The sequence below is a fragment of the Gopherus flavomarginatus genome, chromosome 8 (assembly GCF_025201925.1).
Source record: "Gopherus flavomarginatus isolate rGopFla2 chromosome 8, rGopFla2.mat.asm, whole genome shotgun sequence".
In the NCBI taxonomy this organism is placed as follows: Eukaryota; Metazoa; Chordata; order Testudines; family Testudinidae; genus Gopherus; species Gopherus flavomarginatus.
The window spans coordinates 12095668-12110699 of NC_066624.1; the positions used below are offsets into that span (position 1 = coordinate 12095668).

The window sequence follows — 15032 nt, forward strand, 5'->3', positions numbered from 1 at the left end:
TTTGTGGATTGTTGGGCATATGGAAATATTTAAGGATGTAAACACTGTGCATGCATTAAGAAATGTGCTAGAGTATTTACAAATGGACTTTAGCCCATGCAAAAGTGTGTCAATGCAATATTAAAACTAGCTTGTTAAGCAAAGGGAGGAAATATTGGGGGCGGTGCAGGGGGGAGAGAGGAGAGGAGTAAGCTTACACACGTTTAACTCTGCCCTCGTGCGCATACGTATTACAGTAGTCTGACCACATGCTGTTTCTCAACGGATTACGTTTTCCAGCCACTATATATATGTATGCATACGATCTTTAGTCTTTCTACTGGTCCATTCTCCTCCTGCCTCTGCCAATCTCATGCCTTACGTATTCTAGGCACTTTACAAAAGATAAGGCACAGCAGCCCTACCCCAGAGCGTTTACAATCTCAGTAAAATCAATTCAACATTATTTTCATGTACTGTTTGAGCAACGGGAAGATGCATAGCAGAGTATGTGGCCCACCTATGTGCCCCTATGATCCAGACTCAATCTTTTATATTACTAGCAGAAATATTAGAGAAAATTTAACTATTGCACTTCAGAGAACTGTAGAATGTTAAATAGGCTTTAGGATTCTATGTTCATATGGAGAAACCCAGCTACAAGAGAAAGGAGCAGAAATAGGAACTGCAAAATACATTACTATCAACTAGACTTCCTGTGGTTTGATTAGTCAGTTTGGACCAGATCTTGCTTCTGTTGAATTGTAGCCAGTGGAAGTTTAGCTACTGACATAACAGGGAGGAGGACAGAGTCCTTGGGAAACAGAGCTGTCATTATCCTTCGTTGTATTTGTTTCAGCTTGCACAACTCCCTTTTATGACCAATATCCATGTAATACTGATTCACGTCAGGCTGCCCGCTCTCCATGCTTGTCACATTCCAATCCTTCCTAACCAGTGGAGACGCACAGTTAGTGGAGACAGAGTGGATCAATGTGCAGAATCTGATTCCACTCAACTTCATTCACAAGTTGAGCGAACAAGATGACTAGTGCTTTCTGAGAACCACTGCTCTAAACTGTGGTCCGTGAGCCCCATTCAGGAGGTCCACAGACAGTTCCCTCTAAGGTGCAAGCCTGGGCAGCCGCACACGAGATAATGAAGGGCCACCCACGTAATTATTGGAGTCGCACAGGTGTTGCTCCACTAATTAGCTGCCTGGACCCTGGAGAAGACACATACGTAAGGTGAGGTGGTGGCCTTGGGGGGGAATAGGGGGTAGATGGGAGGGGGCAGTGGGAGGAATTTGGGATAATAGGGCTGCAGCGGCCAGAGAAAGAGGTGACTTTCTCCAGCTCCAGGGTTGCGGCTGTTGGGGGGAGAGCCCTCCATCCCGGCCTCAGCTCTGTGGCAGGGGAGAGATCTCCCCTCCCCTTCCCAGCCCCAACTCGAGGGCTGCTGTGGCAGGGGAGAGAGGTCACATCCATCGCATTAGAAAGGTAAGACTACTGCTCTTAAACTATGAGTTGTGTGCTTTTATTTGTGGAACAAATTTATATAGCACTTTTATCCAAAACGCTTTACAATAGTCAGTGAAAGGTACAAACAACATTTGGAAAAGTCATTAAGTGGTCCGCCAAGACCCTCAGCAATTTTCAGGTGGTCCACGAAAAAATATTTGAGAGCTTGCAAATTATCTAGTAATTCTTGCAAGAGTTATTTAATGGACACATACACTGACTGGATGTGTGTTTATCATCTTAATACTTTCAATTATTTAAACAGGTACAATAGTTCTTAAAATTATATGTACCATTGAACAGCCACATGGAATTCTGTAATATTTCTGCCACTGTATTTCAAGGTGTGCAATATCAATTTAAAACATATGGATGAAGGGTGCACATCGCCAAGCTAACATACCAGTTCTTAACAATAGCTGCTACTTTTCCATATCATCTTCTAGAACTGGAGTTAGAGCTTTACCGATCCCTTTTTAGGTTATCCCATCAACCTTTGTTTTTGCTCTTGAAATACCAGCTTTGATTGCGTCTTTCTCCCATGCCACCCCTTCTGTAGGCAAGCTTGTAAAAAATCCTTAAAGCCACTTCGTCCTCCAACTCCCTTCTTAAAATTCCTCTGCCATGGTACATACAGAAAACAGACATCCGCAGGCCATTGTGAGAGCTGTTACAGATTGCCTATGAATTAGATATTCAGCTAGCCTACAATATATCATACCCCCACCCTCTCTCAACCCCCAACTCTTCCAGCTTGTTTCATGCACCTGTTATGGTTTGTCTCTTCAAATTGGAAGCTGTTTGGGCCACAGACTATCATTTCCTGTACTTGTAGAATGGTTTAAAATGAGTTTAGGCCCTCAGCACTACTTCAGCACAAACAATAAACCTGTCAAAATAGTATTACCTATTATGTTATGGGTGATGTATACTACCCATCACGTGTATTACAATCTAACTGATGTTTTTGGTTTTTGAAACACCATTCTTCTCAGATATGGACATAAGGAGAAAAAACCAAACAGTTTTGGGATTGTGGATGGAAAAAGGAATGAGAAGCACTGAAATATCTGGTTACAGTCCACCGAGAAGAAGAATTTAGTAATAAAAGTGGTTCTGTACAAACATACATGAGTATCGGACAGGCCATTTGAATATAGTTTTATTTACATTTTCATATTCAAAGGAATTCAGTACAAATCATGAAATATTTACAACATTTTTAATCATACTACACAGAAGTAAGAAAATGCATTGTTTTCTCCCAAGAGATTCAAACAGTAGTACAATTATTGCTGTTCCTTAGACTAAACTCTGTTAGCATTAGTATTAGGAACAAATCCACAGAATAAAGACTAAAGACACAAAATAAAGTGCATTTATAGATGTACTTAGTTAACTTTGGTGGATGAGGCTCTAGACTTTGTACTAAGGCACCCTTGTGTTCCACTCTCCCCAAATACTAGAAAACTATCAGCAATTTATAGCTTCATTTACAGGAAATCAGTTGAGTCATTGCAAGTGTATCCAGTTTGCTAACTATGCACACCCTCCTCAATATTCAGTAGCATTCTTTACAACCTGTTGCCTTACCATGTTCTATTCAGTAGTTGTAGACCTTCACTCTCAGTTGACAGTCTTCAGCATTTCAGACTCCCACAAAGTGTGGACTAGCAAACATTGCTGGTGTTGCAGCTCTTTAGACAACCCCTGAGCCATATGATAGCCTTCAGATTCCATTCAAAAGTCCATTAATTCACAAGTTAGAAGCTTGAGAAAGTGAATAGGGTATTTAAAAAAAACCCACAAAAAACAGCACTTCTGGAATTGTTCCCTTTACAATATTTGCAAGTCAGACTTGACCTGCTATTTAAAACCCTTCAAATAGGTTTAGGAATATATGTTGCGTTATATGACGGATGAGAACCTTTACCTCATCTGAAATAGGTTTAATATTCCACAAAAATATTTGGGGGGCAAGGGAAGGTTGATAGGCATTTAGTTTGTAATTCTGTTCTACTAATTTGGTGCAGTGACAGTTAACATGATCATTGCTTTACACAAAACAATTAAGTCCAGACAGATTTCTATTACAACAAGATCAAAATTGATCTTTATATTAAACCTATTAGCTCCAAATCAAACAATCCCCACAGAGACAGTTACTACAGGAGAATCCACTTAGTACAATATTTAAAAAAGCAGCGTATGTTTTCACAGGCTGAATGGAAATGTCGCTGCACAAGAATGGCTGGTTTAGGAAGGTTTGGTTCAATGTTAAAATCAGATGGTTTTCTTCACATGTTCCTTTGAGAGTTTTATTTGAAGAATACTTGCACTAAATTCCATATGGAAGATAAAAAGGTTTAAATAAGAAGGTTAAGTTTTCAAACCATGTAATTGTGATCTATTAAAAAATTTCATTTCATCCCAATATTTCCAATGCAACACTGCTGCTACAGAGTAGTTCATTTGTTATACTGTTTGACGTACATAATGACCACAACTGGCAGTTTGCTACAAAGGGTTCAGATTCCGCATTGCTTGACAGATTTTCAGGATTTGATTTCTTGAACGCGCGTTTCATCTGTTTCAAAGCTTGGGTTGTCAAGGTGAGGAAGGACCTCCACTTCTGGAGACTGGGACTCATTGTTTACAAGATGCAGATTGTCATCTTTTAGGATGAAACAAAAAGAAAAAAACAATTAATAAATAGCTTTTGGTTCAGTAAATTATCCTAAACTACACACACACACACTTTTCCTCTTTGGAGCATCACACTCTATACAGACAGACCTACTAGCCATACGCTAACATGTTGCAACTGAAATGTTGCTCTGTACCCCTACATGAAGTCCAGACCCTTATGGGCTGCAGTTTGTTGTCCTCTCCCCACTACCTCACTCTTGGCACCTTTGGGAATAAATTATAATGCCAACTACTTTTGCGTTAACATCTCACTGAGTACACCCAATATGGAGGAGAGGGCCAGGTTACAGTTGTGTGTTATATCCTGGATAAGAGATGAAGACAGAAAGAAGCTTAACAAAAAGTAGCAGGTATTGTAGCCTCCAGCTAGCTACAATGCACTAAAACTTAAAACAAAAGACAGGGAATATAAATTCATAAAAGAGCTGGAGAGAAATGCAAATAAATATTAAGTGGCAAGGAGAATAAGAGTTAAGCTATTTCAAATCACTATGTAAATACACTGATGTGGCCAATGTTTGGCTGTGCGCGATGTAAAAATGTAGCCTTCAAGAATCTGGAATAAAAGAAAAAGAGCCACTTCTCTAGTTTGAGCAGAGCACACTAGCTCATCTGAACAATTCCACCTGCATTTACCAGGGCAAGACACCCAACAGGTGGCAGCAAATACCATGCTTTCCCATTGTTTGTTTCTAATTATTCATTTGAACCATTTCCCATTGCACTTGCAAAAAAGCTCTCTGCTTGTTGCCTTTTTCAACATCATTCTGGAATCCATTGGAAAAAAAAATAGTTTTTCAGGTGGGAAAAGCCCAGATGAAGCAACAGCAAAAATACTGAGCCATTTAGGAAGCTGAATTTAATAGGAAGATAAAACTTACAAGGGATACAAGTACAGAGCAATTTCGCTACATTTTCAAAGAGACTTTGGTGAGATGGCACCTTGGGCATGGATCTAAGCAGAATTAAAAGTTGAATCCACTGGTGTTTCCCTTAACTTTAACTTCCACCTCAAGAATGGTGTCTTACCTTTTGTTTTACTGGTTAAGGGCCTTCTTCAATATTCACATAAGACCTGTGTTCCTATCAGACTTCTTTTTCTAAGAAGCTTTTTTTTTTACTAGACAACAATACCCTTTGACTACTAGCCTTCACTAGAATTTGACTCGCCTGAACGTACTCTGCTTCTGTGTAGGGGCAATTTAAATAGCCATACCAAAACAAAACTGAAGTTGTCCTGCAGTATGAGAACATGCAATGAGGGGCTAATGGAATTTGTATAACAAATTGACAGACATAGGGATCACTGAATACTTACGCTCTGAAGATGCATGTTCCTCTAGAGTCGGCTCATCTGTTCCTTGCACTGAAGCATATCCAGAGGACGCAGTCTCACTACGATTATCCTCTTCATTAAGTGAAACTCTATTCGATGCTTCATTGGACACCGTGGTCTGGAAAGACTCTGCTCCATCTTCTATATCCACCTTTGTAAAGTCAAATGATTTAAAATAAGGTGCAACTCTAATTGTCCATTTTATCTATGAAGTTGTAACCTGCCCAACACTGCTGTCATATTAAACCTTGTGTCTACAGGACAAGTGCAGCAACATGCCTGCTGCCTTCTTGTAGCAACCCTCCTGAGTCGCGCACAGTGAAACTAATGGAGATAAAATATGGAACAGAGGCTCATGGGCTAAGCAACTATCAGCTCGAAAAAGCTGCCTTCCATTGGGGTCCCTTTCAGGGCCAGTCCTGCAAACCCTGGTGCTAAGCCTAGTTCTCAAGGTGCTGCTACAGGACAAGTTAAATCTATTTTACACACCCAGCAGAAGAGAAAGCTCAACTGACACCATCCAGTGAAGTAAACTGGAAGAGGTTCAGATACCTGTTACCTTGTGCACCCCTGTTCTCTGCACTTCCATTCCCCCTTCCTCCAAAACACACACAATATAGTACAGTTGATTTCTCAACAGTGTCTCACTCTGGCACTTCCCTGGGTCAGAGGTGCCTAATAATAAATTGACAGTCTCTGACAAACACAAGCTCCTTAAAAGTATGTTATTAGAAGCCATCTGCTGAAGGGAGGAGAGCTCTCTGCCAGCCTTCTGGTCATCTAAAGACTCCTGGGGATTTAATTAAATAGCTGCAGGGGTGGTGGAATGGAGGGAAAGTGTTAATTACCTGAATCTGCCAAAAAATGCAGGCCAACCCCACTAACAACTAATTTATTGCAATAAGACTTGGAACTCTCAAATGCACACATCTGAGAGCCTGGTCTGCTATAAGACCCACCCAAATAGGTTTGCTGTTAAAAGCAGCTACTAACTCTTTTCTGTTACACTTTAATCTACAACGGAGCATGTCACAAAACGTTTTAAATAGCCAATGAGCAACTATTAAGCCTGCCAGCAGCAGTTTTCACCAAGAGGTTAGTCTTCTTTACTGTTTCGAGTGTCACACGGTAATATCTTATTATGGGAGACATTCACAGTCTCAGAGCTTATTCTCTATATTCTAGGAGTACCGAAACAAAAAAAATCAGCTGATACATTATACTAGCACTTTACCATTTCTTAAGTCATTTGTCACTAGGAAAGAATGATAACTTACCTCAATTCCCAAAGCTTTAAGTATGTCCAATTTGCACATAGGACATGTCCTGTGTTCTAACAACCAGGGATCAATACAAGTCTTGTGGAAGAGATGGCTGGTAGGAAAAAAAGTGAACCATCACTATTTCAGTCTTAACACTCTTTGGTTATCATAGAACTAAATATTTTAGTCAACCTAACATTACTGAATATCCCAATGGCTCTCATAGCATCTGTTCAATACCATAGACTTAGTCCCCCAGTAACACTGCAAATGTTTAAGATAAATTTACATTTGTTGCTGCTTATTTTAGTTACACCAACTACAGATAAGGGAAGATTTAAAGGTGATATTCTAATTTTGAACAGTAACAACCTTAGAAAGTTTAGGAGCCTTTATATTTTTAAGGTGCAAATATGAAGAGATACTGTGATATTGGATGGATAAGACCTAGACTATAAAGAGGAGAAGATCATGGAGTGTTACAGAAGAGCTAACAGACTACATAGTTTTTAGTAAAGCCTAAGTAGAGTGTGTGTCCAAAATAGTTAAATAGCTCCATCAATCACTGTAGAATAACTTGTGGTTCTGTTTATTCAAGTTCAAAATAAGCTTTTTGAAGTTTGTTTTCCAGAGGTCTGGAAAAGGAATGCTTACATATTAACAGATATTAAGACTAGTTAAGGACAAAGTTAACCCTTCCAAGACATGAGAGGTATCACACATGCCTAGTGTTGCTTCAAGTTACATAAGTAGTTATTTGAACCAACTGTTGCTTATGACTAATCTATAACTGTTCGAGCCTGTAATTGCCATAATGTCTGGTGCTTTTGTTAGTTTCTCTAAGAACAAAAACAAACACACACCTTACTAGAGCAAGTCAGCAGGTAACCTGCGTCACACCCTTTCTTAAAGTCTGTGTGTGAGCACTAATTTCCCCAAGCGGATAAACCTTGAATTTATATAAGCCAAGTTAACAAAGAAGTCTATACTTCACTCCTAGATTTAAGAGAAACATATTTGTCACTCAAACACATAACAAACCTAAGAAATCTAAAACCTCAGATAATATCATGCCCTCATCCTGATGAGGAAGACTGCATCGCCACATGCTTACTGTAAGTACACATGGCTGCATGGACATACAAGTACATAAAGTGGGTGCATACACAAGGACTACATACAGCAGAACCTCAGAGTCATGAACTGACTGGCCAACCACACCTCACTTAGAACCAGAAGTACGCAATCAGGCAGCAGCAGCGAAATATACAGTACTGTACTAAACAAGCTATTAAAAATAAAGGGAAAGATTTTTAAGAAAAGATTTGACAAAGTAAGGAAACTGCTTCTGTATTTGTTTCATTTAAATTAAGATTGTTAAAAGCAGCATTTCTCTTCTTCATAGTAAAGTTTCAAAGCTGTATTAATTCAATGTTTAGTTGTAAACTTTTCAAAGAATCACCATAGCGTTTTGTTCAGAGTTATGAACAACCTCCATTCCTGAGGTGTTTAACTCAGAGGTTCTACTGTAGTACACTACATGTGGCATGACTAATACACAGGCATGCATGTAAGTGCCTACCACATGCACACTGAATTGGTGATGGATCTGGGTTAGGAGATGGGGAACGGGAAGATAAGAAAAATATATGCATGATTTCACATTAACTGTAGTCTAGCTATAAGTGATTTAATTACTTGTCCTTTCAACCTTCAGTTTGGAGTGCAACTAGGCAAGGAAAAGGGACAGTCTCTAGAGTATTCTACAGTGCAATCATAAGGTGCAATTACAGCTTGAGTAGACATATCCGAGCTTGCTTATTGACACGGTCTTGTAGAAGAGGGTAGCTGACTTTTCAAGCTATCAACTTAAATGCGTCTAAAACCCTGACTCGATGCCTTTTTACTCTGGGAAGTTGATCCATTGTTAAATACCACGGTCAGCAAGAGGTTTTTTGGACTGCTGCTGAAAGCTATTTAACTGCTAACATACTTTAGTACTAAGAAAAATGTTAAGTGTTCCTGAGACGCGCTTGCTTTTGCTAACAGTTACACTGTGCCTGCACTGGACCGTGGAGATCTGTTGATAATTGCTTTTGTCAACTTCTTAGTGTCATCAAGTCTTAATGTAGAGCTCCTATTGCATGGCAGTAGGGCACAGCGTGCTTACACAAATACTCACTTATGTAAGGTTATGTATAAAGATTCCAGCTTGTATTAGATAATGTATTTGACAGTTACATAACACTGTCTCTTCAGTGTGGCTCTCTTCCTACTGTTGATGAGAGATCAACCATAACTTTGGATTTGTCCTACTGTCAGAACTTCTCAGCCTAAACATTGGATGAACGCTATTTTTTGCTTGCTTTTTACACAAGAATTATGTGACCAGATTTTGAAAGCTAACTCCAGATCAAGATAAATGCTTCTCTTTTTCCAAAGTTTTCAAAGTTCAGTTGCTAAAGTGGACCAAGTTCAGGATGCCTGTGTTGAATTCAGATTTTCGTCCAACTTTAACTTGTAGAGCAAGAGCTGTACAAACCCAGGAAAGCTTCCAAATTGAACTGGTTTAGTTATTAGAACAATAATTTTAGCTTTAACTCAAAGACAGCTGGACTATTTTGGCCAACCCTTCCCAAAATGAGAGATTTAGGCAAGTTATGAGAAAAGGAAGACAGGGGATAGTTATAAATCAGTCTTAATTATAGAGAATGTAAGTAGTGCACACTGAACTGGTGTTGTGAAATAGCAACAGGCGTAATAAAGCCAAAGAAAGTACTAGTACTTCAACGCTGGACTTCAGTAGGGAGTAGACGACTAGGATATGCAGGGGAGATGAAAGAAGACACTGATAAGATCTCTGCAGAAAATATTTATAATTTTAGTTTGGTCATCATCTTATCTTAAGAAAGTGGAGGAAGTGGCAGCTCTCTCATAACTAGTTTTAATGATAAACTTGCAGAGGAAAAATACAATACAGACTACGCTCAAATGTGCTGCCCATGAGATACCATAAATCTCAGCAAAAAGCCTTGTTCATTTATACTTTGATAGCCTGGTTTTCGGAGGTGCCAAGTAACCCCCCAAATTCCAATGAAACTAGTGGGAGATGCAGGAAGTCAGAACCTCTGAAAAGGAGTCAAGCCATAAGACCTAGGAGTTTGGGACATGGCATAGAAGTGTTGTGCCAATTTGATGTTTAAAAAGGCTAGGAAATCCTTCACACAAGCTATGTGGTAAAATTCTTCAACCTTAAGAATCCATCACTCTCACTGAAAGTTATTACACGGCAATAAGCAACCTTTATTACGTACTTCCACAATTTTTAATGTTTATCTGAAAACGTGACAGGGAGGTTTAGGGCTATTTTGGTGGGGCAACAGCTATAGTAAGATTAGACCCTGTTGCATCCTTTACTGTCTTTTAACAAAGGTTTTGGGAAGCACATTTTAGCATTTAAAATATACATGGCAATTCAGCAGAAGATAACCTACTTGCAAGTTAAAATACGCACTACATCATTTGGTTTGTATACTTCAATGCACACTGCACAGCTATCGCCATCAGGACCAATTTCCTAAACAAAGAGTACAAGTCATTAGTTATCCTGAGACAGATTCATGATTAACAGAGCTGCACACAGATTTATTCTGGAAATTAATCTCAAGATAAGTGTTCTAGCCAGAGAAAGCTAGAACAGGTCTCAAATCCAAATATATACAATGAATTACCAACCCAGTAGGTTTAACATTTAATCTGAGGCATTAAAAAGGGAACCCATGACTTATCAACAGCAAAATATCTTGTTTAATCAGTGGACAGGTGTTTAAAACCTTAGAAAAGCCAAAAGGAAGTAAGGGTACAGCTACACAGCAATGCAGTGAAGACTACGGGAGTGTAAATTGCAGAGTGCTCTGAAGCATTGCACTTCAAGTGTCCAGTGTTTGCGTTAACACAGTCCTGTTTGAAAGAGGACTATGTTTTAAACAGGACTAAATTAATGCGACTTGAGATACTGCTGGAGCGAACTAAAAGGTATCTATACAGGGCATTAAAGTGCAACTCTTCGATGTGCTCTAGTATTTGCACCCCTTACCCCACCGCTCACACTGCAGTGCAGTGCAGATGCTCTCAGTTCCACTGAAGAATGACTTCTGAATCTTTTAAAAAAAATCCAAAACTGAAATTTAGTTGTATGCGCTAATGCCCACAGATCAGAAGCATTTGGCGCAACTAAAAAAAGACAAACAAACAAACAAAAAAAAAAAACACCACACACACAACCAACCACCACACCATTTAAAATGAAGCCATTGGCTCAAGTTACCCCTGCCAACTCCCTTCTGTGACTGACGTTACATTAGTTACATCTGCCAAAATCTCACAGTGAGAATGAAGCAGATTTTGCTATAGACTACAGTTTTACAAGTTAGATGCCCTTTGGAAGGCTTGGGCTCAAAACTGATTTGAGTTTGCACTCCGTTTCACTTGACTTAAGGCAGGAAGATTTTAGGATATTTGTACAGCCAACTTTATCAAAAAAAAGGAGAGGAAAGTTTGGACAATGTAGTGTCAGATTACATTTCAAAAGAATATAAGGAAATTATTTTGTCAATTATACCTTATCCCCCTGTTTTAACGTGCGCAGTTGTAGCTGTCCAATAGCCTTTTTGGCATCTGCTTTTAACTGTCTCTGTAAACAAAAAAAAGAAGTGTTGATTAAACTACAGAATGAATTTTCCTATAAATGACTTAAAAAATCCTAATGTAACCAGGGGTGTCTCTATAATCCATACATATTCAATGGCCTTTGAAGAGAAAGTTTGCCTATTTATGCATCAAAAACATTAAGCAGAAAAAAATACCTGAAACTTAGGTTTTGGATAGTTTATGCAGGTGTGCTTTTAAAGGTACATGCCACATGCTTTCCCCAAATGTTTTTGAAAAGGCTTTTCACTGAGAAAATACACAAAACCAAGGAATTTCAGATTTGTAAACATACACAATCGTATCTTGATTAAGTTGCATCAGATCTAGCAGTGTTAATTTAAAACCTTCAAATTAACTCAACCCAAAAGAGGGAACACTGTAGAATTCAATTACAGGGAGTTAATACATCCAATTGCTGTGAATTTGTATTGTCACTTCCTAGCACAGACTGCCACTTTGATAAAAGCAAGGTTCTTTACCAGTCAGCTCCTCAACTACTCTCAACACGCCCTCTGAACCAAACCTTTGAAATGAGTTTATTTCATAACGTATACAAACCGCTCAGGAGCCTAGAGCTTCCTAGCACCAACTGCACCTGTACACTGAACAATTCAAACAATTTTATCTGGCGACTGACCCAAGTTAGCATATGTAATATTTGCATCTTTGTGAAAGCTATTTTTTAATCTAAGCCTGTGGACAGATTAGGGAAAACCTGTAGATTGTACTATCAAAGACTAGCCCCAGAAAACTTTCAAGGTAGCTACAATGCCAGCAAAGAAGTGGGACTGCATTCCTCCTCCTCACCCACCTTGTCAATCAATGTATCTGATTTTCTCAGGCTGCCAAGAGACAGAGGCACACACAAATGGCTAAACAGTGGAAGTTTAGCTTGCCTAACAGCTATTGTTAATCAGTGGTACTGTGGAGGGTTCAATTAGCACGAAAGCCTGTATTTCTGCTTAAAATGTCACAAAAGTTTTATCTTCAGTAACATAATGAACCTCTCCCTAGTAGTTTGCAGGTAACTACCGCTTCAGGACATGAAGTCATAGCAGGCAGACCCAGCTACAGTGATAAGGATCTTTACACCCAGGCAAGGTGGATCAAAGTTCGGCAGCAAACTGGACGTTCTGCTACAAGTTAAAATGTTGAGTTTGCCAATGTGTGAATGTAAACACAATCAGCACAGAATCTGGGCTATTAGTTTTGAAACTTTATCCCTTCCCTACATTTTTATTTCTTAACATAACTAAGATTCTGGTAGTGATAATACATAACTATTCTAGAAAGTCAGCAGGAGCAAGGAAGTTGCTTGAGTTTGACAGCTGAATGGAGGGGCCCTTGTAGTTTTTGACACTTGGGCCATGTCTACACTAGCATGGCACAGCTGTACCGCTGTAAGATCACATATGTAGCTGCTCCATACTGATGGGGGTGCTCCTGTAGACATTATATCACCTCCAACGAGTGGGACAGCATCTCTCACCGACAGAGTGCTGTCCACACCACTGCTTGTTGGTGTATCTTATATCGCTCAGAGTGGGATTTTCACAACCCTGAGCAACAAGTTATACCGATAAAAGCACTGGTGTAGACATAGCCTTAGAGAAGTGAGACTACTGCAGCTGTAGTATGAGCCCATAAACTCTCTTTATACTAAAGTTATCAGGAGTGAATTAGTTAACCATTTTAAGAAGTGTCGTCTTTAGGTTTCACACGAAGCAAACAATTTATAGAAATATGGGCAGTTCATGCATCAGAGTTATTGACTCAGGAAGGCAACAGGGCATCAGTTTGCATTCCAGTCCCATTTTCAAAGTTATCTTTGCAACAAAAAGGGGCTAGAGGCTTAGTACAATTCTACAGCAAGGTGTAACTTCCACAAAATACACAGAGGCCATGAACTCAGCTAGAACAGACTGACAAGTCAACCTCAAACAAAAAACCTCGAAACAACCACAAAATTGATTTAAAAGTTTTTTTTGTTGGTTGAATTAGAACATCCAGATAACACCACTTTGCTGTTTCCATTTGAATGAAGACTAATACCTGCAATGTAAGGCAGAACAAAAACAGGTAATTTTAAGGTGTTTCTGAGATTAAGACCACATGGAAGTATTCTCTATTGTGGTCTTACGAGCTAGTCTGTATGACTAACAAATAGATGAAGAGCCCAAAAGAAAGACACACAGTTCCACAGAGTTCTCATGTAGAGTATGGTACATTCAATAGAAGTAGTAAGTATATAGCAATATCAATACCATCTATTATCTACTGGCCAGAACAGCATATATATTTTATTTATATCTACATCTCCAGTTTATAGTTCTCTAAATCATGACAACTGAAAAAAGCCTATGTAAAATTCACACCAGCATCTAATCCACATGGTTCATGTCAGGATGGGCACATTACAGGAGTTTTGATTGGCTTTATTAGTCATTTTAAAACAAAATGTTTTGAGTTTGTTGAAGCGATAATGTTTGTTAAACTACTGCTCAAACTACACTGACAAGAGTCAACTCTAACGTCAACATTAACAGGAACAGTAGGAATATATAGGGAGCTAAACCACTATTTAATGACCATTTTCTGGAGAGTTCCTGCTTCAGAACTTGCCTCTAGATTCTGTGCCTCCATTTTCCTGCCTGGATCTGGAGGTTTCACGAGCAGGTGCAGTAGTTTCAGTGCTCCCATTAAAGACATACCCTGGCCATGGATATCAGCTGGTGACCAATACCAGAAAAAGAAGCCGTTTAGAGGCTTAATCTGGAAAGAAGTTGATAAAAATAGCAGCCGCACATGTTCAGACAATTCGTAGTTTAGATCTGGTATCAATGTCAAAGTTTCCAATTTAGACCTGGTATCGGTGCCACAATTCCCACACAGTAATTCATTGGCAGACTTCCAAGCTGACTTTAAATTTAGAAACTCCACAGTCCCTTACTCTGACAATAGTCAAAAATATTTCTAATTGTGCTGTCAGCTATGCACAATGAAGTCTCTGAGAGCTGCAACACTGAATTCCTTCAGACACCCCTTCCCACTGAGCTAGTTTACCTTCTAGCACAGAAACTTTTCTAAGAGTGTCCACTTCTGAGCAAGTTTCAGAACATAATCTCTCTGCTAAGATCCTGTAAGACAGACACCAGCTGTACCCTGGTTCTCTCATAAGATGGGCTATACTGGGTCAGACCAATGGTCCAGCTAGCCCAGTATCCTGTCTTCTGAAAGTGGCCAATGCCAGGTGCCTCAGAGGGAATGAACAGAGCAGGTAATCACCAAGTGATCCATCCCCTCACCCATTCCCAGCTTCTGGCAACCAGGGGCTAGGGACATCATCCCTGTCCATCCTGGCTAATACCCATTGATGGACCTATCCTCCATGAATTTAGGGCTCAAAGAAGAACTAGATATTACAGACTTGACCTCCACAGTATTCTCTGGCAAGGAGTTCCACAGCTTGACTGCACGTTGTGTGAAAAAATACTTCCTTTTGTTTGTTTTAAACAT

At 39.4% G+C, this 15032-nt stretch overlaps 1 protein-coding gene across 2 annotated transcripts in view; it reads right to left on the reverse strand.

Annotated features, from left to right (window-relative positions):
• Positions 1-2646: 2646 nt before the first annotated feature.
• RNF128 (ring finger protein 128) overlaps positions 2647-15032 on the reverse strand; it is a 69502-nt gene continuing 57116 nt past the window's right edge. For both annotated transcript variants that reach the window (XM_050963706.1, XM_050963705.1), the window contains exons 3-7: positions 11428-11499; positions 10301-10383; positions 6822-6918; positions 5527-5695; positions 2647-4173 (exon numbers count right to left, since the gene is read on the reverse strand). In XM_050963706.1, coding sequence (XP_050819663.1) covers positions 4055-4173; positions 5527-5695; positions 6822-6918; positions 10301-10383; positions 11428-11499 — 540 coding nt within the window. In that variant the 3' untranslated portion in view covers positions 2647-4054. The remainder of the gene's footprint in view (positions 4174-5526; positions 5696-6821; positions 6919-10300; positions 10384-11427; positions 11500-15032) is intronic.